Source organism: Anticarsia gemmatalis, chromosome 5 (assembly GCF_050436995.1).
Source record: "Anticarsia gemmatalis isolate Benzon Research Colony breed Stoneville strain chromosome 5, ilAntGemm2 primary, whole genome shotgun sequence".
Taxonomy (NCBI): Eukaryota; Metazoa; Arthropoda; class Insecta; order Lepidoptera; family Erebidae; genus Anticarsia; species Anticarsia gemmatalis.
This window is the reverse complement of record NC_134749.1, coordinates 1868727-1893612: the sequence shown is the minus strand read 5'-3', so window position 1 is coordinate 1893612 and position 24886 is coordinate 1868727. Positions and strand designations below refer to the sequence as shown.

The following is a 24886-nucleotide window of genomic DNA, read 5'->3' as shown; positions in this document are numbered from 1 at the left end:
AAAATCTTTTTGAAAATTAAATAAATTGCTAAATTGAAGTGGGAGTGGGCTGGCCATGTTTCGCGCATGCATCCGGAGGGATGGGCGAGGCTGGTGACAGATTAGACACCACACGATGGACATCGTTGTTGAGGCCGACTACGACGAAGGTGGCATGATGATGATTTAACGGCATTTGCGGGTCCATCGTGGCGGAGCATGACACAGGACAGACAGGTTTGGAAGGAAAGAGGGGAGGCCTTTGCCCAGCAGTAGGACACATAAGGGGCTAATAAAAAAATAAAAAAAATCTTTTTCGACAGTATTCTCCGTCTTGGTGTAAGTATTACTTAACTCTTCTCATCCTTAGTAAGACAGTATCAGGTTAAAACAATTAACCATGAGTAAATGTAATACACCATTCACCTGTTGTGTAATAATATTTTTAAAGTTATCAATCACAGTTCAGCACCTATGTCAGTTTATTTGGTATGGGGTCATAATTATTTTGAAATTAGATAGGTGAAGCACAAAAAATAGTTACGGCTGTAACTTATTAGATAAGTTCTTAAAGAATGTATGATTGATTGTCGTAATGTTAGTTTCAGTTTTTAAATGGTGTTTTGTAATAGACAGTTCAAAACAAGATTAGCGAAATGTGTGACTTGAAAAAATATGGTACAAATCTTTCATCTATACTTGGATAAATTCCCTATCTAGATTATACTGAGTGTTGAGGAACATACACAATTAAATCGTCGGTAAAATCACAGAGAAACAGTTTTCTTTATATGTTTGTGGTTCCAACCTGGCTGCAATTTTTGTTCTTTATTAAATAAACACCAGGGCTCCTGTGATAAGTTTCGGTAGTGCAGGTGGATTTATCTATCAATTTTCTTCAAATTTTTGACATTTCGATAACGAAACTGAAGATGGACTTTGCATCTCACGATTCTTAAAATGATGATACAGTGACATCAATAAGGTACCGAGAATTTTATCGATATTGCTAATTAATTTCATCACAATTGTAAACAGACTTTGCACCTTGCGTCGCAATTTAACTAGGACATTAGGTTGTCTAGAAATGCCTACCTTCGCGATTACAGACACTAAATGGTATTTGCTTACTTCGTAATCGTGGTCACAAGTAGGCACTCACGTTGCTTCAAATCTGTATGCTAATTTCAACCTTATCACAATTGTTTAAGGCACATATTTGTGTAAGTTCTAAATGCCATAGTGTACAGAATACAGTAGGTCAATGCGTGTTTATGGTGTGGTGAAAAGTGAATCGAGTACTTTTATTGATCGATTAAATGGTCGTTTTATTCGTGTCGTAAAATGTTGTGATAAGTTCTTAATGTCTTATTGGTATTGTAAAGGGCTGCAAGACGGTTCATTCGATGAATGTTGTATAACAGTTTTAAATTAGTACAATGCAGCAATTTGATGAACATTACTTTTGTTACTTTTCGGTTTCTGTGAAGGAACTTAAGAAGAACTGATATATCTATTTTTCTACTTGCCAAGTAATTAAGTTAGGGAGGCTACGTCTCTATAATTGAGAGAATGTTATGGCTAATGAAATCAATTCCTTATACTTATCATTATGATTAAGCACTAATACGTCAATTAAATCATCACAAGTGATTAAAACATAACACAATAATCACCTGTACAGAACCGAAACAGAACACCCTTTTCAATAAATACAAACATTCGAAGTTACATTAGTCTAGCAACACACCTATACAAAATATATGACCATAATAACCAAAGTAAAAGTTGATACTTCATAGCACTTGAAACAGTCACATGTCGTAACAACTTGTAATACATACGAGTATATTTTCGACTAGAATTCGGTGACAGTACATAGTTGACCTACTGACAACTCCGCTACACTGTCCCATCAATATTTATTGGACATTCAAACATTGAGTTTGCGGAAACTTGTCTTAGGGCACGCTCATAACGCTTTTAAGTAAGTTTTTAAAGGCTTAGCGAATGTAAGGATATGTATATAATATCTAAAACAATATCTGAGGGGTCTGACTTGCGCTGTCCGTTATAAAATCCCTACAAATTAAATAATTAAAAAGCTTTATTCTAGAGCTAGCTAGCTAGAAGTATAAAATAAATATTCTACGGCTAAAGGTAAGAGATATCTGATTTGAATCTTTCTGAAATCGTTTTTGAGCTCGGTAATGCTACAGCAGGTCGCGGATGCAGTCGTCAACTTATCGCGGAAAATTTGTGAAAACGTCAATCCTCAAGCAATATTTATAAATCTGACTATGGAATAAATACTATTTCAGTCATTCAACTCTATAAATACATCATTTCAGATAAATACTCGAATCTTTATGAACTCCACAAACTATAATCACGACGAGGAATGTAACCTTCTATGTTACAAGAGGCTGGTTTCAAATTTTCTACATAGTGCCATAATAATGTGCTGTCAAATTCAGTATACAACTAAATCTTCAACACTAAAGCGTACTTGACAGGCTTAACTACAAGTATAAATCATTGGTCTGCACTCAGCCTAGGTGTTAGGAAATGCATGACCTAAAATATAGATACTTGCTTCCAGTTTGCCTTGAATGGTCGACTACAATACCAGCTGAAGTTTAGTAATAGTTCGGGAGCTGTGTGCTAATATTTTCTAGTAGTAATTATAAGTAATAACAAATTTAACTGCCTCTGTTTTGAGCGGTTGTGTATACGACTGTGAATCGTAATATTTCAGGTTTAATACCCAGTTCAAGTAAAAAGCTATTGAGTCCCGTAACGTACCCGGTACATGGCTTCGCCAGCTATTATTTCGTATTGACATTGTAATAAAATTAATTGGTATCTTATAAACTCATGCCTACACTTTCGGTAAAATTCGAACCTTTAAGATTTCTTAATCGCAAGCATGATGCTTTAGCCACTGAGCTATTTAGCCTATTCGGAGTAGTTTTCCACGCATTTTCATCAGGTATTTAGAGAATATGTAGAAAATTTAAAATTTCCTTACTACTGGCTTAAAAATACTCCTATTTAAGATTTCCTTACCACTGTGGCATAAAAATACTCTTGGTATAATAATTTTAGTAATGTATTCAAAATAAAACATGAATAGCAAAATAAAAGTTTAAAATTTCACTTAACACTTTACACGTATAATTTATTGCCGTTATCCTTTCACAAGCATTGTTCAAATATTTCTTACATAACAAGGAAGTGACGGTATCATTTAATTCGTCTAGACTTTAATCATTGGGTCTATGAACTAGAAAATAAAATCTGAATATATTATCGCGTTGTGTCACTATGATTCATGTATCGTTTTAAAAAGTCTGTAGTAGACTAGTTGACGCCCGCTTTCGTCTTGAGTAAAATGATTAAATACAATAAAAATGTTTGATTTATGGTTAAAATGGTTTAAAAATAACTGACAGACTGTTAAGTCTGTCTGTTATGTTCTGTATTGTTCTGATGTCTAATCCATGTTACTGTAAAGTTTCATCAGTTTAATCCAAATCCGATCAGTGATTTCTGCGTGAAAGCGCAATAAATATTGTAACCAACTTTGATTTTAGTTAGTAGAGTTAACAAAATTTGGCATTTGTAACATTACTTAGTAGGATTGAGTTAATTTGAAAACAATATTTAAGCAGCTTAAATCGATAAATGTTGACTAAAAATGTTTATCAGTTAGTTGTTTAGTTAACCAGTTGGTAATCATAGTGCGAGCGGGTTTTACTTAATTTGAAAATTAGATGACTGTGTCCATATTATAATCATTTTTGCTCATGGCAGACAGATTGGACTGACAAGGCTGAACACTTTTTATCAATTTTGACATAAGTCAAAAGTATTTTGAGTTGAGATATATATTACGCAAGTTTTCTAGTCATAACAATTTTGGCCTTGTGTCAAAAATATTCTGAAATGTCAACAAGGTTTTTGACCTTACGAGAACTTAGGAGGCAAATTAAATAACTTTCTAATGTCAGTAGATTAATTGAACTTAATTAAAGGATGCCGAACAACATTTTAACATCCATCTATGGCAGTACTTAAGGTCGCTACGCCAATAGCACTGAGTTAGAAGGTTAGGTACAATTTTTAAATTATATGAAAAAAATATTTGTGTGATCCACAATTTGTTTCAAGTCCAGTTGTACTTTGAGTCCGTTGTTTGTTTTCTAGTAAAAGTCTCCACAACACAAGAGCAATTCTTACAGCTGGAGTGTTCTTAAAATAAACTAAAATCAATTTTAATTCTTCCCATTGCAAAATATTCGCGTCATTACACAACATACCAACAAACCACCGAATACAGAAATTCCATAAACTAGTTATTTACGGAAGTATTACGACGCGAGGAATCATATGAATTCGTCATACAGTTATAGAGAAACGCGAAATAATAGTGAGAACTTCGTAGTGAGAGAACTGGTCCACAAGTGCTTTGTAGTAGGTCAGATGAGGTAATCTTATGTCAAATAGTTTTATTTGGATAAAGTCAGAAGCTGTTGAAAGTAAACTTGTTTGTTATGTATGACAGCTTTTAATTTGCTTAGATAGAGCTGTTGTTGATAGCAAGCCCTTCAACAAACGTAAGTATATGATATGGAAAGAAAATGATTAGAATCGTATAAAACTTTATTACAAAATCGAGTCTTTTTTATTGTGGAATAGGCTAGATTAAAATAAATGCAGAACCTATGCAAACAAATTACTTGAAACAAAATGATCCGTACTAGACTAAGATGTTTATAGTCTATGTAATAATTATTATCATAAAATGACTTTACTTCTACATAAGTTAATTTTCACATTTTCTCAGATATACCGTACCATATTATAAACCTAAGAATCATGGTCCTAAACACATTTTTTTTAAACATCAATCAACCCAATTTTCAATCTACATCGTCAAATTTAGCCCCACAAAACAAGGTCATTGAACCAACCAACAGCATTTAGTACCAGCATCAATTTCAACCATCACGTCAATAGCTGTATTTTACAAACGTTTGTAACCACTAAACGCAGTCACAAATACGTTTAAGATCAACCACAGAAGCCTAAGATTTGCAAACCACATTCTCTTGACCGACTTGTAAAACAATATTTGTAGTATATTTGCTGTACATTTTGAAATGTTTGCTAAAATCTTCTGTTGTCGCTTTTGATTTGGAATGTGTTAATTGGCTTTGTTTACTGTGGAAATAGTTTCTTAAGCGTCTTTATGTCTAGCTGTATTGTGCTGCGGTTAGATCTCGTTTTTAGCTTACCAAAAGGACCAAGACTTTTTAGCTTTTACAGTAAAATTACTATCGCTTGCGGTCTAGAGCAGTAATCGCCAGGTCGTATATTCTCCCAAGCAATTGGCCGAGGGTTCAAATACAAGGCAACACATCAATAATATTTCGAAGTGTGAATTAGAAATAACTATTACTGTTTTATTATATACGAGTTTAACGTTAAATGGAAATATCTTAAAAACTTTGGTAGGTACCTAAGAGTTTTTAAAATAGTTCTTGAGCTAATGCAACGTATTTGCTGAGCCCGAAGGACAGAAGGCCACACTAGTTCGTTATTCTGGAAGGAGGCCTTTGCCGAGTAGTTGAATTATATAAGTAAAATATGAATAATTTAATATCGTTGTATTTAAACCCGTCTTGCTACCAACATAGGTACTAAGAAAAATAAGGTCGAAACCTAAATTCCATTTCACTATCAACTGTATGATAACTCATAAAACCACACCTACTGTACCAGTTCACACTCGATCTAAACTCACTTTCGCTACCTTCCGTCTACTATGAACCTGTTTATAACTATTATGTTATATGTAGTATACTTTTATAAATTGTTTTTTTTTCCTTATAATTTTTAGAGTTATTTGGGTCGAAAGAAGAGGATTTTATGAGGATAATGTAGCATTTAATCTTTTTAAAATGTTTTGTATCAGGTTCATTAGTTTGGGCGACTAAGCTCTACAAATCATACAAAAAGGTAGTTGTAGATGTGGTGATACTCATATTAGCAAAAATTAACATTTAGATATTTTAACTTTTTTGGTTTTAGTACCTATTACTTGTGGTGAAATGTACATATATGTATGGAAAATATATCTTACTCTTGAATGACTTGCAAATTTTATGCATAGACGTTATTTTATTACTGTATGATATGGTTTCTTTTTATGTAACTTCGTTTAATATTGTTTGTATCCTAAAATAGATATGTTATTGAGATAAGTAATCAATAAAAAATCACTTTCACGAGATTCATTTCTTAAATTAGATGTTTATTAAATCAAATATTATTATAGAAAATGTATTATTAATCATGAATTTTAATCGTCTGTCTACTCTTTGATCTAACTTAATAAAGACCTTACAAACGTATGTTACTTTTACTGTTGGATTTATAATTATAATTATTTATTTTATCTTATGATCAGAATTAACCGCAAAAGTACTTTAAACCAATTAATTAAAGCTAAATTAAACTGTATTTAAAGGAAAAGATCATTGTTTTATCGTTTTACCTGATTATATAAATACAAACAGTGCATCGACAACGCCATGATACTAAAATACTTTATACGCACTAATTTTAAGTCATATGACTATAAATTTATGAGCATGGATACAGGTTTGTTAGACACTCTTTTACCAAGAACTACTTAATTGATTAGAGTGAAATGGAGTAAGTTCATACCAACTTTCCAACTTAAAACCAGCATAAGATTTAATAGGTTATTGATATCTATTGTATTAAGGTTTTAGCGTTACACGAATCCGAAACATTTTGTACAGAAAACAAAGTTTGCAGTTGGTTGGTTATAAAACGTATAGAATATATACGTTTTCGGCAAATACATCTGTAGCTCGACTCTCTACTACCATCGACTACCGACAACCGACCTGTCATCGCGAAATTTTGTATGAAAATCTGATCAGTGCCTCTGACGGATGTCGTAGGAAATATTTTGGCGGTACATTCTAAATGTCAAAATTTCGATACTCGACAGTATCGACTGTACAGAATCGCTTTACTAATATTCACATTACACGTGTCGATTTTTTATCTTTCAGACTGGTTCAATGCCCGTATCTAATGTTATATGCATTTACTATAAATATTTACGTAAATCCCGCAATTTTGGTCTAATCTTCCGGTGTTTACTAATAAAATAATATAATTTATTGACATAAACATCATATCCTACTTATTTAAAATAATGAACATGTTTTTTCCTAATGCAAAATACGCATGACTGAAAGGCCAAGGTGATCTTGCAATTTTGAAAATAACATCACATGATCTGGTTCCTCATGGTCAATATTAGGCACAAATTATAATCTATATTAATATTTAATATTATAAATGATTGGATGTTTCATTAACGCTACAACTACTGAACAGACTTTTATAGAATTTAGTACATAGATAGTTTACAACCTGGAGTAACTCGGAATACTATTTTTTACCCCAAGATTTTTTTTAGGCAGACAAAGTAGAAGGCAAAGGCTAGGTTTGAATAGTCGCTTTAAATTGTAACATAGACTCACCGTTATCTATCTAACATACTCATATTATTTTATTAATTAAACTGTCGCTGAAAATTTCTTATAGCCAACCCATTTTAAAAACATTCTGGTTCAATCGCAATGCAAACTTGCTTTACTGAAATAGTGACTTATTTATTCAGCATGAATTTTAAGAAACATTTCGTATATAAGAAGATAGCTAAAATTAAGAAATTAAAATATAAATTTCGCTTATTACCACATCGAATGTCTTCAATTAAGCTTAGCAAAGAGTATTAATTAAAAACTAATAACCTTTCATAATCAATTTCAATCGCCAAGTCACATTATAATTGAAATTGTTTAGAGTCCAAGCTTCTATTAGGCACTTGTTATATTGATTAGTCGCGCAGCTTTACTTAAACCCCGTCCTGTGACATGTAAACATACCAATGCTTAATGATTGCTTTAAGGACAGCAAATGCATTTAGATTAAAAGTCACATACAAAAATTTGTCGTAACTGATGTCCATTTAAGTATGTAAGAATTCCTGTGAGAAAAAAATTACGTTAAGTGTATGAAAAAAAGTAATATGCCTAAAAAAGTTTTATGATTAATATTGGTAGAACAAATAACAAGGCTACATTTATTTTACAAAAAACCCGTATGCTACTGAAATAAGGAAAATAATATTAACGCGAGCAGAACCGCGCGGTTTAGCAAGTACTGCATAGATGAAAGCTTGTTCTCCATTTGTATGCAGATTTACATAACATTAAGTCTATGTTACGTACAGCATTAATGATTTATATATTAATATAAGATTTAATGATGAAAGTGCACATAAAATTGCATCTCTGAGACACTTGATTGATGAATTTAATTTGCATATTATGCAGACTGATTTGAATATTATCTGATAAATACGAATTAACATTGAAATAATTTAAGATTATACAAAATATCATTACATTTTTATCGAATATGATATTATAGAAACTTTAGGTCTTTTGGAACAATATGTTATATTACATCTTGTTAAACTATTTTTAATTAAATCATTGTTTTTAAGTAATGTTGATAAAGTAAGTTGTAAGGTGTAAAATAGAGAAAATGATAAAATTTTAATTACAATCTACTAAAACAAATCGTGGCTTTACACTTCTGGTTACGTACCAGGTAGCTTATCATATGGAAGTTAAACAGCAGATAGATTATCTGATACATAGTCATAAACTGTGAAACTGGCCCTTAGTATAAATTACAATCTGATTTGTAATAATAAAGTTACAAACTAGAACTTATTTGAAGAAAAATTACATATAATTAAATTTGACAGTGAAATGAAAGCACTTTGACAGTAATACAATACGCGCTATAATTTCAAATGTCAAAATAAATACCTCTTGAGCTTAGAACAAAAAAGCATCGAAAATCTTTTGAGACAACCTACTTAAAATTATAATTATAACAAATCATGAAAGAAAGCGCATCCGATCTGTATAAAAGATTATAGAAATATAACTCCTATGTGATTGGTTTAAGCATCAGAATAGAATGTCATCGTGTGACCTTTGAAATGTGTGTATGTAGGACAAAACGTACAACTTAGTAAGTTATTATTGAGATGACCGTATTTTGGGATTAGAGGTTCAAAAAGATATATGAAATTGTTGAACAAATCTGCAATAATTCATTTTTGTGGAGATTAACGCAATTAATCTCAATAATACCAATTTTGCTGGACGTTTTGGCACAGATTGCCGCGTACTCAGAAGACCAAAAATCAAATACCCAATTCTTGCCGTTTTTAAGGCAGTTTTTACATTTATGATACATAGAATTTGTCCATTCTGTAGTATTATACCATAATTTGCCTATAAATAAATATTCATCCGACTCTTAGATTTAGGATAAGCTGGTTACGCCATTTACGCTCTCAATCAAAACTGTTTGTCCCTGAAGAAAGATCTAAGACTAATTACATATTTGCACTCCTATTAGCACTTTGATTTTACTGTTCAAACAACTTTGACACGTGGTGACATAAAAGAAAAAATAATTTAGCAAATTCAAATAGACTAAAGTGTGATCTCGGTTAGAGAGTAAACATGGTATGATGAATAATATTAAACTGAGTAAATATTATTGATATCGCCGTTGTATGAATTGATTTGTCGCTTCGTGGATTTTTTGGTGAATAGATATATTAAGTTAATAAATATCAGGTAATACTGTAAATAGTTATAAAGGTACTCGTTACAGAAATAAATACATAGTTCATTCGGAATTATACCTTGCTTTAATTGTCATAGTCATAGTTCTTAATCGTGTATTAGACAAACACAAATTATATTGGCGATGTCTTGAATAAAGCTTAGTTGCGTAGTACTTTGACAGGCGGTCCTTTTTGACAAGTGGCGTTCTTTTGTCTCTGCCTACCTCAATGGGAAAAAAAGAAGTTCATATTATTCACGTATATTTTAATGTATGACTCATAAGATTACATTTCTGCATAGAGCAACACCATATAGATAGTAATGTAGTTAATTTTCTTTTCTTCACACAAAATCGTTTCATTGGATGCTATACAAGCGTCCGTCAGGTCGCAACGGAATTTGAATAGCCCTTTGACTACGTGTCGGTCGCCTATTCAGGTCGATCGATGAAGTAAATCTGCTGGTTTTGTTTGTCGTACACAATTTCCATCTTAAACGTCTTTTATCCAGTTTTATCTTTCTTGGTTTGTATATGATTACCATTTTCTCTGTATACGTTTATTCACGTTCATGGCAATGAACTTTCCTTTTTATTCTTCGAGAACATCACTTATGTTTTCAGCTTCTAACTACGATTCAATAAGACGAATGCTTACATCTACTCGTACGTCTTATAACAAAATGGTTTCCTTATTTCATTAATCTTCAAAATCATCTTATGCTCTTAGATCATATTGATAGATATTATACATTGCAAAATATAACCAGTTTCTTATATTTCTATCCTTTTAATTAAATTGGCTTTTTACTTGGCAAGAGCTAATCAATGGAGGGTTGTAGAAGTAAGTGAAGTTTGTTTTGCATTGATTTATTGTCATTATTTAACCTTTTATCTCAATACTAGTCTTAAGGAATCAATAAATTCCTACGAAACATTTCAAATACTCTTATAAAGTCCCCATCTCTGTATAAACAAGGAAGCATGATCACATCCGCGGTGCTAACGATACGTTCAGTAGAGAAAGGGCACTGTCGTTATGTTTTTGCGATAATACAAGCATACTCCACTGGACTAGTAAACAAGTGACGTGGAACATCAGTTACAGCATAGCTGTACATAATGTTGTCGCTTTTTCCCTTGCTTGTCATATACTAGCTGATGATGTGATAGACTTTTCTGTACGGAATTAAAATATTTAGTTTAGGATTTCTTTCAAACGTTTTTAGTACCTACGTCTTGTTTAATTTGTTTTTTGGGTAAATTCCTAAAAGTACTTCTTAGATTGTTGATGAATGCTCCATACTACGGGAAATAGTCACATGATCTTTCAAAATGAATGGGCGTTAAACTAGTCTCTGAAATAAAACGTGTGAAGTTCATTGCATGTAACTAAAGTATTTTTTGGGATAGTTGCGTTCATTGTAACTAAAGTATTTTTTTGGGATAGTAGCATTGAAGGGCTGAAATCTTTGATCATATCTCATATCACTGAAAAACCTGAAATTCACCTAACCTTCATACCATTTCCTATTCATCAACGATATTAGAATGTATTTCAACAAAAATAATATTTATACGTTATTACCACAGTTAGCAAGCCTCATCGAAAAATCCTAAGCAGGTCACAGTTTTAGTAGCGTTCTCCGTAAACTTCAACAAAAAACGTACCTAATTTGCTTCTAACGCTAGCGGTATCAAAATCACATTACTGTCCCATAAAACAGGTACTTATCACTGAAGAGTGAGAGCAAGGGATTTCCGAACACTAGTCTTTGGACCAAAGTATTTAGGACAACCAGCGAAGCGAGACATTGCGACACAGTCTGGACACCACTTAAACATACACACCATTCAAATTACACCTCTAAATCTATGCTTCTAAGGTCCAAATCAACCGCAGATGTGACAGCCACTTGGTAAAACACAACCAGTTAGAAAGACCTATGCAAATGGATGCGACACTCTAATACGTTCTGCGTAAGTCAAGTGAAAGAGGGGCGGGGAGGTCAAGATACACTGGTGGCTACTTGTAAGGCATTTTACGATGTCTAGTATGAATGACTCGTTATGTTGCGAAAATTATATGTATGTGTGTGACGCAAAGTTTGTTTTCATTTTATATTCGGTTTTGGTTTCGTTAGTGTGAAACAATGTGATGTACAGTTTTCCCTTTTTGTGTACTTTTGTTATTTACTTTAGTAGGCGAAGATATCTGTTATTCGTTAACTTGTTAATGGTAATTTCGTAAAGGTATAGTTAAGTGTCTACTTCATTTGGAATGCATGGACAGTATTGGTGTCAATATCTTGTAACATTTGACGAGAAAGGGTCATTTATTTCTACATATTATTATGTAGAAATATTTACCTAATAGCCCAATATCAGATTATCAAAACAAGCTACTTCTTCGTACCTTTGCTACAATATTCATCTCAGCTAGATCAAGTCCTTAACAGCTTAATTTAATTAATTGGCATTAGATTGCTTTGAATGAGTACTAAGCAATATAAACGTGCAAACCGGGTGTGATACAGCTACTGCCATTATTGAAAAAACTAACACAGTTTAAATTGATTTTATCATCAACCGTTTTCTTCCATAAGTAAAGACCCTATTGAAAGAATGACGTAAGTGGTCTAGCAGATTCGTCGCATATACCATTTTGTTGCCTATCGAGATACTACTTAGAAAGATAGCATTTCGCCTCACAGAAGTGTAATTATTACATCATATTCAGGATTCTCAAGGTCCTATAATTCTAGTGTATTAAAAAATTATACTTGAACCAATAACTCAAGTCACACGCAATCATATTGTTGCAATCGCAAAACCTTATTGATTAGTAATAAAAGGATGTTAGCATTTTAAAGTTGCAATTTATCCGTTTTTGTACTGCGTGCAGTTAATTCATTTCCTTTTGATATTAGTTTATTGATTTTAGAACCGTTTATGCAATCTTTATTGGTTAATGTGTTATTTGTAGTGAAGAAGCTGGGAAAGTTGAAACCGCAAATTAGCGAATTTTAAATGGGTAGAGCACGATGCCAAGATACGAATGTTTTTACTGAAATCTTGTAAATAGCCATATTATTATGTATTCTTATTTATTTTATTTTGTGATAAGGTTTTCTACGATGTTCGGATAAATAACTTGAACTTCATTCTGGCACGTCACTCTGTCGCTATCATTAAAGTTGAAAAAAGGCAAATAAATTTTGGTGCCGAACTCATATTTTTTTAGGAACATGTGCTTAAAGTACAGACATAGATAAAGATACGCAACAATGTTGGCTTTTAGAGTATAATATTATTATACTTATTTTTTATTGATTTTATACTTACAATGTAAGCAATGACGCAAGAACATGATATTAAATTATAATAAAGATGACTCCCGTGTCAAACTAATTTTCTAGACTCTAGACTCTAAGCACTCTAAAAAGTAGGTACCTATATCATATTCAACTAATTTACATTTTAAATTGTATGTGGTTTTTTGTGGCATTTCACACCTGTAAAAGTGAACAGTTATTATGCACAGTTATTAATGCTGCTGAGTTATAATATTTATTACAGCTAGAATATAATTAATTAAATGTATAATATTTTTGTAGAAATTCTATAAGAATAATATAAAAAAACCCTTGTTAAAAGTTTCAGTTTTAGAGAAATAATCTTAATAATTTGTGTTGCAGAATAATATTTAGTTGATGTTGTTTAATGAAACGACGTCCAATTAAAAATATTATTGAAAACACGTATTCGTATATAAATAGAATGGGTGGATCGGGGTGGTGCCGGATGTTTCCACCCCTATTTCGCACAGGGGTGAATGTTATCAAAATGTTAGCCATTTTATACATACTTACGTTGAATAAAATTCGCGACGATATTTACCTAATTTTTAGTCCATAAAACGTTTATTATATTATAACACGTTAATTCTGACGTTGTGTTTGTAAAAATATGAGAAACTTAAATATTCCTAAATAACAAAAACATATATGCATAAATAATCTCATTTTCGAGCATATCGCATTTTACGAATTTAATACAAGTTTATGCATAAACAAGATGACAGCCAAACATTTTTCTAAATAGCTTCTTGCTTCTCACGTTCCTACACGTTGTCACAAATACAATTCGACACAGATACATGTCGTGACAAACCTCATCTCACCTTTTCCCTCACCTGCGGTACCTTTTACCTCAACAATAAACTCCTATCGTAACAACAGCCACACAACCCTCATTCAAGCCTCGAAATTAACAACTCAAACAAACGCTTAAAACAGAACACCCTGTATCCATTCACCCCTCGGCTCCCCTTCTTTTAACGGCGACGCGGGGGGGTCCAAAAGCTCAGTCGTGTTAACGATTTCTAGTCGGACACACGCGCTCTTCTCTCTACAAATATAAATAAAAATGGTGTTGTGAAATTAACAGTGCTTCCGAAATTATGTCTTCCTGTAACCTCTATTGGATGTGTTGATATTGTAAGTCTTTTGTTCAATTGAAGGAGTTTAAGCTGTTCGTGTGTGATAGATTTTCGGCTGCCGGCCGCTTCAAATTAGGTATTTTGCTCTATGAAATTGGTGCAACTACGATAGACTGAGAATTCGTATTGAGGTTTTTAGATCTACGGTTTGGTTACGAATTTAATTTAAGACAGTGTTCCAGTTATCTAGTCGATCATATTTTTCGTTGGTTATACGTTTTTCTAGTTTTATAGACTTTGAGAGTAGAAAGGGAAAAATACGAAATATTATCTTGAGTTTATTATTTAGAGGGTTTCCATGTTACTTTATTGCCGAGACGGAACGTTTATCGGTAAAAGAAAATGAGAAAATGGCGGGATCCGCAGATCAATGAATTGTGATAATTATTGTACGAATCTTAATAAAAACGTGATAATAAATAAGTACGTTTTCAAAATAAATAACATTTCGGGTGTAATTTTTATTATATTTGATATTAAGGACATTAATTTCTCTATTGGGTGTGAAGTAGAAAAGGTCAAAGGTGGCTGAAACGCGCAAGCGAAAGTTGGCACGTCAAAATATGATTTACATTCTTCTACTAGTGAATTACTTCTAAATTTTATTGTGAAACTTATCAAATCACATATTCATATTATTGATGTTTTATTAAAATATATTCGATAATATCCGTGATTTCTAAACGTCAAATTCTAGTTTATATTCAGCTTCCTTAATGGTAGTAAATGTTATGTTTGTCGCGATTTCTTATAGGATTAGGTAATTTTGTTATGATTCGTGATGTAACACTTTAATAGATGATAAATTATTCGGTGACAAATCCTGTGATAAAATCGATGTAAAAATATTTTAAGAGATATCAAAACATATTCGTTGTTTCATTCTTATTGAGGTTTATATACAACTTAGTATTATTTAGTTAACGAAAAAACCTTTAATAAAATAAAAAGTTTAATACCTTTTGCTCCAAAAAACATTATTGATTTAATATTTTATTTGAATGTCTATATTTTTTTCAATGTGATTTTTTCATACACATCTACTTCTTAAAATATTATATTATGATAGCACATAGCTAAACTTAATATAAATTCAACATTATCCACCAACATTTCTAAGTCAATATCTGGGCCAATTACTGCTATATTGCTTGCTTCATTCGGAAATGGTCTGCCACTATCGTTAGTAGGCCTGGTTTTATTATATTAATGGAATTCTTACTTTTCGTCCAACTGGGTCAAACGAGACTGTTCTATTGCCTTTATTTTATCTTGTTTTCGTTTTGTCGCCAGAATATGTAAAAACAGACAAATATTTCTGCTACTTTTATAAAGTTCCGTACCTGTTTTATATACCAATAAGCATCTATAATGTAAATAATGTACTTAACTTAGTACACACAATAAAAAAAAGATGTTTATATAAATCATCTCAATATGCTAGTTCCGTACTTAACTTTAGGTATTAAAACAGTTGTCAAATTATTTTTGAAAAGAAAAATAAATTGCTGTTGAATGAAAGGATTCCTTGCCTTTCTTCAATGTAGAGTAAGGAATAAGTACTCCTTAGGCTAATTGAATTAAAAGCTCATTACAGATTAAGTAAAGTCGTTTGATGATTGTCGTTTAAAGAAATCGGATTATTTGGTAGTGAAGTAAAACACTTTTCCCGTTTTTCGTACATTTGTTGTTAAGCTTATTAGTACTTACATTTGATATTGACTAAGTCTAAGTTCTAGGCTTTTACAGCAGTTAATTTCAATGTCATTGCCTTGAGTTTACTTGTGACATTTCCTCAAACACTTTTATGATTATTATCTTTCATGTTAGAATTCAAAATGAAGATTTTGTAAAATATATCTTCGTCATCAACTACAGCATTTATATCGCCATTTACTACAACCTGCAAATGCTTTTACTATTTCAACTAAACTGTTATTTTTCTTGTTACAGGGACAAAGGATATTACTATTCAGCCATAAAATGCGGGCGAGCCTCTCATGACAAACAAGTAGACATCAAATTTATATCGTAATAAGTAGCAGAAACTAATACAAGATGGCGCTGTTCAACAATTCCTTCTCCAGGACCTACCACCGTTTATTTACGGAATTAGCTGGTGAGTACTATTAACCATTATTTTGACTGTAAGACAATTTTTTGTGTGTATCTATACTATATATACTTACTATAATATTATAAAGCTGAAGAGTTTGTTTGTTTGTTTGTTTGAACGCGCTAATCTCAGGAACTACTGGTCCGATTTGAAAAATTCTTTCAGTGTTAGATAGCCTATTTATCGAGGAAGGCTATAGGCTATATAACATCACGCTACGGTCATTAGGAGCGGAGTAGCAACGAAAAATGTTACGAAAACGGGGAAAATTTTGACCCATTCTCTTCAGTGACGCAAGCGAAGTTGCGTGGGTCAGCTAGTCAATAATATATAGCAGTGATAGTAAGTTGATACCTCCCACGCAAGTGGTTGTAGGTTCGAACCCGAGGCAACACACCAATGACTTTTCGAAGTTATGTGTGTATTAGAATTAATTATCACTTGTTCCATAGGAGAAGGAAAACATCGTGAAGCAACCTTGCGTGCCTGAAAGTTCTTTAGAACAGTTCTTTAAGGTATGCAAAGTCCCCAACCCGCAATTGGCCAGCGTGGTGGACTTAATGCCTAACCCCTCCCTCATTACGGGAGGAGACCCTTGTCCAGCAGTGGGACATAAATGGAAATTTAAAAATAAACAATAATTCATCAATTGTAATATCATCAATCAAAGTGAAAATGTGCCCATAACACTACAGTAGGGAACTTGAATTTTAAATTAACAAAATCCCCCTAAATCTGTCGCATTGACGACGACACTGCGACATGCATTTCACAAGTTTAACAGCTTATACATAACTTTATAATTTGTTAAACGTAGATACAAAGTTTTGTAACAATTCAATTATATCGTGTAGATAATATCAGTGGCAATAACGCATTGTTTAAGATATTATACTGATGTTTTTTTCACGGTGCGTTAATTTTAGTATCTAATCGTTTATCATGCATTTGAAGGCATGCTATATCTGTACTTTGTACACTATTATTAACATGCGATGAGTACAATTTATCATCATTTGCAGTTCATTATTTGAATGCAAATGTTTCTTGTTCTTTACGCAGTGAATCACTACTCTATGCTAGTTTAGTTTTTGAAAGTGCAAATTATAAATATGTAATGACGATGAACGATGACATGTATTTTTGCACGTTAATGTTTAAGAAAATAATTGAATACACATGCACGTATTATATTTTAATTAGCTTGTGTTTTATGTAAAGTATTTTTGGCTTTTTATTATTCATTGACTTAAAATTCGTGCAATTTACTTTACACGCTTTGATATGACATTCAACATGACGCCTTGTAATCAAACTACTATTTGAAGTCTGTTATTAAAATTTTACCCATTAATGTCCCACTGCTGATGTTTTCCTTCACCGTTAGAGCATGTGATTATATTATTATTTCTAATACACTCATATCTTCGAAAAGCTGCTGCTAATAGTAATCAAAAAATATTTGATGCTTCTAACATGTCATTCTATATGCATTCACAGCAGAAGCACTAAGCAGTTATATAAACAGATTCAAGACTAAAGCAACAAGACATTTCAAAACACATATTTTAGCAAAAAAACACGGTTTCCTCTTAAAACATCATTATCTAACTTGCTATTTAAATTGCAAATCATATTACAAAACATAGGAACGCGAATAATTTCGGAAATCATATTAAAATGATCGCTTTCTAAATGTTATTCTTACATGTAGGTGTGGTTGGTAGGGTATTGTGCGTGATTTTGTTCAAGAATGACAAGTTATTGTTGTCATGTATGGTAATCAATCATAAGAGCTCGCGGTTACTGCTAGAAATTTCTCATGTAGGCTTTTATGAAGAGAATATTGATGTACTATTGAAGGGTAGTCTCGACAAAGTAGCTCAATTATTTCGTTATTTTGTTCTTGCTTGTCGAGCATTCGTTTATTATCTATAACAAGGCTACGACTCAAAATTATCAGCTTGAGAGTAATTTAGGCTATCGTTATTTCAGCTTTTGACAAATATACCGACGAGGGATATCGGAAAACTATCTGTTGATTTTTACCACCATGAAGTCTAATGGCGCGTAAATAATGTTTCATCTCATCTACATTTTATTTTCTTGCAAATAACTAACTAAATTATGGCAAAACATTAAAGACTGGAATTATATAATTATCATTATCTGATCCGACATTTGCAAGTCTAATCATCTTTGTATAGGTCCTACAGTAGATGTCTATTGTGTACCCCAAGGCAGTACATTTGGTCCAATGCTAGTCGTAGGCGAATTATGTTCGACTTTCTCATGTAGTAGTGAAAGCACCTGATATCCATAGTTCACTGGTGATTCATACCCTATAAGTAGCGTTACCACAGAACATTACGACCGCAGTCTTGTGGCTGGAGATTTTCTCTCAATAGGCCTTTATGACATGAAGCGTAAGTACGAGAGTATAATACGACTTTTGTTGCTATTATGAGATTATTTAGACTTGTCTGTTTTGAGATTTTAAAAACAGTAATAGGATTATCCTAAATGTTACGGCGGATGATCCTACTTTCTAATACTAGGGAAAGTTTAAGATGATTTAATTTTATTAGACTTGGGACGAAGCCAAAACGTATTTGTTTTAGCCAATATTATACTCTGTGCTGATTCTTTTAGTCTTTTTTTATTTAGGCCAAACTGGTAAAGAAATTTCTGTAAAATACAAAACCTATTGAAATTAAAATATTATAGTCGATCTTGAAGATAATGTGTGTATGATTTTTTTAAATATGCATATGGTTATAGCTTTACTCTACCAGCATTCAACAAAAAAGTCTTAAGCCTTCTTCTTACCTTTTCCAGATCAAAGGACAAACCACTGGCCACTGATCTCGGACCCGATGCCCGGCCTCACGATCCTGGGACTGTACCTCTACTTCTCATTGAAATGGGGCCCCAGGTACATGGCCGACAAGAAACCTTTCCAACTGCAGAAAACACTCATCGTTTATAACTTTATTCAAGTCATCGTCAGCTGCTTTTTATTCCACGAGGTTTGTATGGTCTCTTACAAGTACTTATAAATTTAATAGATTAGAGATCAAGCAGTAGTATATTTCTTATTCTTTCCTAGTTCATCAGTACTAAGGATCATAACCAGATATTAAATATTTCCAATGAAAGTGGTTGTAATGCTGTGTAGGCTGCACACGACACCGGGTGACGCCTACCCCATAGTATTCGACTTTCCATCACAGTAAATCCTAGAAATATTGTCAACCATAGCAGGAATAGACACCACCAAGAAGAAGCCTATAGAACCCTGTATAATATCGACAAAGGCAAACGTATTAGAGTTGTTGAAAAGATTCATATTCTTCAACAGTCAAGAATGTTCAATGGCTTCCCGAGAAATGCTTGTTTTGATTATTAGAGTATAGAATATTGTGGTTTATGTTTCCAGGGCCTCGACGCGGGCTGGTTGAGGACTTACAGTTGGAAATGTCAACCGGTTGACTTCTCAAGGTCGCCGGAGGCAATGAGAGTGAGTTACATTTTCTTCCTATTAAGAAAAAAGATCTTGTGACTGTCTTAACTCACTGTTCAGCTTCTGCCAGTGATTTTATTATTTTTGATTTTAAAAAATTTCATTGTTATGTGTAAAGCCGAGATTTTAAACTATTTCTATTCCACATGCAAAAATTTTCCAGCTGTTTTTGCTGCCAAATAGAAAAGGGAACATTCATTTCATGCGTTTATAAAGATTATTTGCCAGAAAAGAAATTGTTTCTATCATTATCTTACACATTCACATTGCAATCCTTCTTTCGTACTCCTCATTTCATAATTTATCATTGGCAATACAATTAACGATATTGCAGTGCCAAGGTTCGTAATCAATACTTATTATCCGAACAATTAGTTCTAAATACTTACTTGTAGACTGTAGTTAAGGATTTTCCTTGTTTTTCCGTTAATCTTACCTTCAGTAACGGGCAATCCCCTTAATAACATGCATTATTATGATTGAGTTTAATCACGTGTTAAATAACTAGTAAAATAATAATACTTTATTATTAATATTATAAACTAGCGAACAGGCCCAACTTCGTCCGGGCCTAGTACAATTTTTAAATTATATCGATTTTTATTTATTTATATGTATCTGTTTCTTGTCCTTCCTATACATCTAAACGACTGTCCCTTTGGCAGGATGACAAAATTATATCCCAGAAGAGATACAAAATGTATCATCTCCATATCCAACCAGAATTAATTTTATTTAAATTTAGCATTTAGAATGAAGGCATTTAAAGAAAATGGGGTCAAATATAGGCTACTGTTTTCCTCAAATATAATTTTACACTCGCTCGGCACGGGTCACATAGGTATTTCTAATCAATTAAATAAAACATATAATTATAGGTAGGTATATAAAATTGTTTTCCATCCATATATTTATCGAAGTACTGTAGTAATTAGATGATAATATAACAAGGAAAATAAAACAACCGACTACTTTGTTGGGATGCGTGATTGCTTCTATTTATATAAGAATAACCTGTTACACAGGTATTTGTGAACAAAGATAATTAATTTGTTTATAGCTCAATCTATCTTACACGAGACCACGTGTCTGCCACATTGTTAGACATATTCATGAAATCGTTTCCGTAGAAATAAATAATAGTTAAAGGAACAATTGGAAGAAAAGTTAATAAAACTTTATCACCATATTATACAGACCGTCATTTTAAAAACAATTGACAGAAAAATTGCATTTGAGATAAGTAACGATTTCCTAAAAGTAGAAAAATTTAAATTGAATGTTGTAGAAAAGTTAAATGCATACATATTCACATTTTTCTATTTTTTGTAACCCATGACTGCCCTACTTCTGGGCAAGGGACTCTTGAACGATGAAATAATTAAGTAAGTGATAAATTAGTATATCAAGCATAATTATGTAATTTATTTAAGAAAAGTGATCGGTATCAAAATAATACGATTTACAAACAATGAAATCAGAAACAGCAATAAGTAAAAATAGTAGCGTTGGGCCCTAAATATTTCGGGTCAAAGATCGCGCTTAAAGAATCAATTTGACGACCGTTGCAATGGGCACAAGTCACAATCGAAGCAAGGAACAGTACAGTTATAAGTAGTACTGTTACAAACAGTTCCGCCGTCATTAATTTACTATGATTAACCATTATTGGCGTAATAGCAAGCCTTGGTTCAATTTTGTATTGGAGAAACAATTTGCTACTGTTTTTTAAGTATGTCTCAGTTAGTTTCGGTTTGGAAATCCAAAAGACCTAGCATTATGTTATTTTTATTAGGGATTCGTACGTTTTAGTATACTTGGATTCAGCATTGGATTGGCATAATAATCATATAATATAAAAATGCGATCAAAAAATATACTTTTAACATTTTATTTTTCCACGAAAATAATAGTCTATTAATCTTATATTATTAAAACATCAATCAGTATTATTACCGTATAAGTTATAGGTAAAATAAAATTTCAAAAAACACTTAACGCATACAACGTTGCATTTTTTCCATCAATAAGACGGAACCAAGAATAAATTGATTATCTTCGAATAATACAAGCACCAGAACTAACTCCAAATGTATTCCTTCCAGGTTGCGAGAGGCGTCTACATATATTTCCTAGCGAAGATATCAGAGCTCCTCGACACGGTGTTCTTCGTCATCAGGAAAAAGGACAGGCAGATCACCTTCCTCCACATGTACCATCATACAGTAATGCCCATGATTTCCTGGGGAGCCACTAAGTACTACCCGGGAGGTCACGGCACTCTCATAGGAGTGATCAACTCCTTTGTCCACATCATCATGTATACTTATTACATGTTCTCGGCTATGGGACCTCAATATCAGAAGTATTTGTTCTGGAAGAAGTATATTACTACGCTTCAAATGGTAAGGAATATGTTTCTATTATAATTCTATTGAACAAAAATTTACAGCAGGATTGTCTTAATTCCTAGTATTTGTAAAATGTTTTTCAATAACAATTCAAAGTTTAAAATGTGTTGTTTGTCGTTAAAATTATTTTTACTTAATATTGCTATCATTGCAGTGTCAGGCGTTTTAATTCGCGTTTAAATAAATACTTTAAACACTTCGTAGAAAAAAAATAATTAAATCAAAGCAGAGTAAATGATAATTCACTAATTAAACACCAACAGTACCTAGTTTTAATGTCATCCTTAAAATTGCTCTTCTATTGCCACTAAACATTAAATATTTATTTTATTTTCAGCTCCAGTTCTGCATCGCCTTCCTGCATTCAGCTCAGCTTCTGTTCTACGACTGCGGCTACCCACGCTGGTCCGTCGCCTTCACCTTGCCCAACTCCATCTTCTTCTACTACCTCTTCTACGATTTCTACTACAAGGCCTACGGCAAGCCTGGAGAGAGGAAGAACAAACAAAAAGAAAAACTAACTAACGGAGATGCCAATGGCAACATCAAATCTAATGGCAATCTCAAATCAAATGGCAATATTAAATCTAATGGCGTCTCCAACGGAAATCTTAACGGTAAAAAGGACGAATAAATATTGTGATTGATGAAAAATGTAAATATTATTGTAAGTACCAATACCAATTTTAGTTGTAGCTAATTTTGTATATTGAAAAATCCATGTAACGAATGATGTAAAATTTTGCTTTTTAAATCTCGGTATTATCCCGTTGTATTGAACAGCCTTAGGGCTGATTAGTTATGCTTTTAACCATCTTTCTTTGTATTAAAATCGTTACTGGATAAATTAAGTACTATTACATTTCAAACATCATTTTGATGTTACTCTGTCTTAGTGCTTTTTATATCCACATTTGATGGATTTCTGATTGTATAATTTACATTTCCAGTTTTGTATAATGTTACGGTGTATATAAGCAATAGATTGTTACGTCATGTATTTAAGATTTTTGTTTATAATAGATAATTATGCTGAGTGTATTGCCATGAATTTAATGCCTTGCTCTTTTCCATAAACACTTTGTGGGCTAGAAAAGGAAAAGGAGTGATAATGGTAGATATAGCTAAAACGCTAGGCTAAAATATAATAAAAATATATAAAAAAATATAGGTAGAAATGAAATAAAACATGTTTATTGCGTGTAAAAGGTGCGAAAGAATGATTTGAATTTAACATTTCTATGTACTTAACCTGAACAAAATTGTTGATAGAATATTAGGGGTTATTGAATATAAATGGCAAAAGTGCAAATGTGTGATTACGAATTTCTGCCTACATAAAAACTGTCAATTAAAAATTAAATATGTGTATTGTGATAAAATTATAAATTGTCTTCCAACTTCTGAAGATATTTCTTCTGAATTTCGTTTGAATTTTACCAAATATTTGTTAAATTTTAGTTTGTGTGCGACTTGTTGTGTTCGTCAGGTAGGAACCACTATGTCATTATTTAAAGAAATAATGAAAGGTGACCTAGAAACGTAATGAGACGGAATAGTTGCTAAGACTGCCTGAGTAGAGCCTATTCTTATTTGTACATTAACTAATGAAATTATAGCAATTTTAATCTGATTTCTAGAACTATTTCAGTATTGACACATGACTGTTTTTAATATTGGCGCTAAAAATGATGTAGAATCTTTGAGATATAACAAAATCACTGCCTTCTAAATGTTTGAAGAATTCTGGAACACAATTCTTTCCGCAAGTTTCTGTGTTGCGGTCAAAAATGTTTTATACGAATTTAAAATAAGACTATCTAAACGTACTGTTTTTAATCGTAGCTAAATAGCAATTGTCCCCAACCAAACTGACTATTCGTAAAGGAAATATTGACTCACTTAAATGTATATGACGAAGAGAATGCAGATGCCTCCTTGGTTTACGTTAAGAGTTCATCTCTTGCACCAATATGACCAAAAGACCGTGGTTTTTTTGAGCAATGTTGAAATTTCACGCAATTTTTTTAGGGTTTTTGTATGTTTATCATGATTCACGGAATTTTTATACCAAGCCTAGACTTCATCCCGTTTACTTCAGTAATTTTTATTTTTTGCCACTCTTGTCTAGGTCTGCCGATGTTTCTTAGTGTCATCCAAAAAATCTGGAGAGCTACTTTTTTTTCTTGGTCATGTTTTAGTCATAGTTTAACATCTTTTATGTTTCGTCTGAATGAAAATTTTGCTGTGTATTTCAAGGAGTGCAATAAATTCGACCAAAGCGTTTGATACAGTTAAGTGTGTTAATGTCCTACACAAATCAAATTTTTCATTATAGTAGTTGCACGTTTATACTTTAAATAATTGTACATTTGCGTAATCGGGTTTGTAATGTTAATATATGTGATTACAATATTTAAAATTGCGTTTTTTTATTAAACTAATACCTACCTAAATCCTACGAGTGCTGATTTCCAATTTTTCTCTTCAATGAAGTATATTTAAAACAAATTTAGATTTTTTCGGGTCTCCAACCAGCACTTGGCCAGCGTGGTGGACTCAAGCCCTAAAGCCTACATCGTTCAGGAGGA

The 24886-nt window shown here is 32.3% G+C and overlaps 1 protein-coding gene across 2 annotated transcripts in view; it reads left to right on the top strand.

Annotated features, from left to right (window-relative positions):
* Nucleotides 1–24717, top strand: part of LOC142972774 (very long chain fatty acid elongase 7-like) — a 46856-nt gene extending 22139 nt beyond the window's left edge. The window contains exons 1-6 of one of the 2 annotated variants that reach the window (XM_076114053.1): nt 14102–14243; nt 16199–16364; nt 19200–19390; nt 19801–19881; nt 21990–22289; nt 22633–24717. In XM_076114053.1, the coding sequence (XP_075970168.1) occupies nt 16304–16364; nt 19200–19390; nt 19801–19881; nt 21990–22289; nt 22633–22929 (930 nt within the window). In that variant the 5' untranslated portion in view covers nt 14102–14243; nt 16199–16303 and the 3' untranslated portion in view covers nt 22930–24717. Of the gene's footprint in view, nt 1–14101; nt 14244–16198; nt 16365–19199; nt 19391–19800; nt 19882–21989; nt 22290–22632 lie in introns of those variants that run through there. The other variant, XM_076114052.1, reaches the window with a different exon arrangement.
* Nucleotides 24718–24886: the final 169 nt, after the last annotated feature.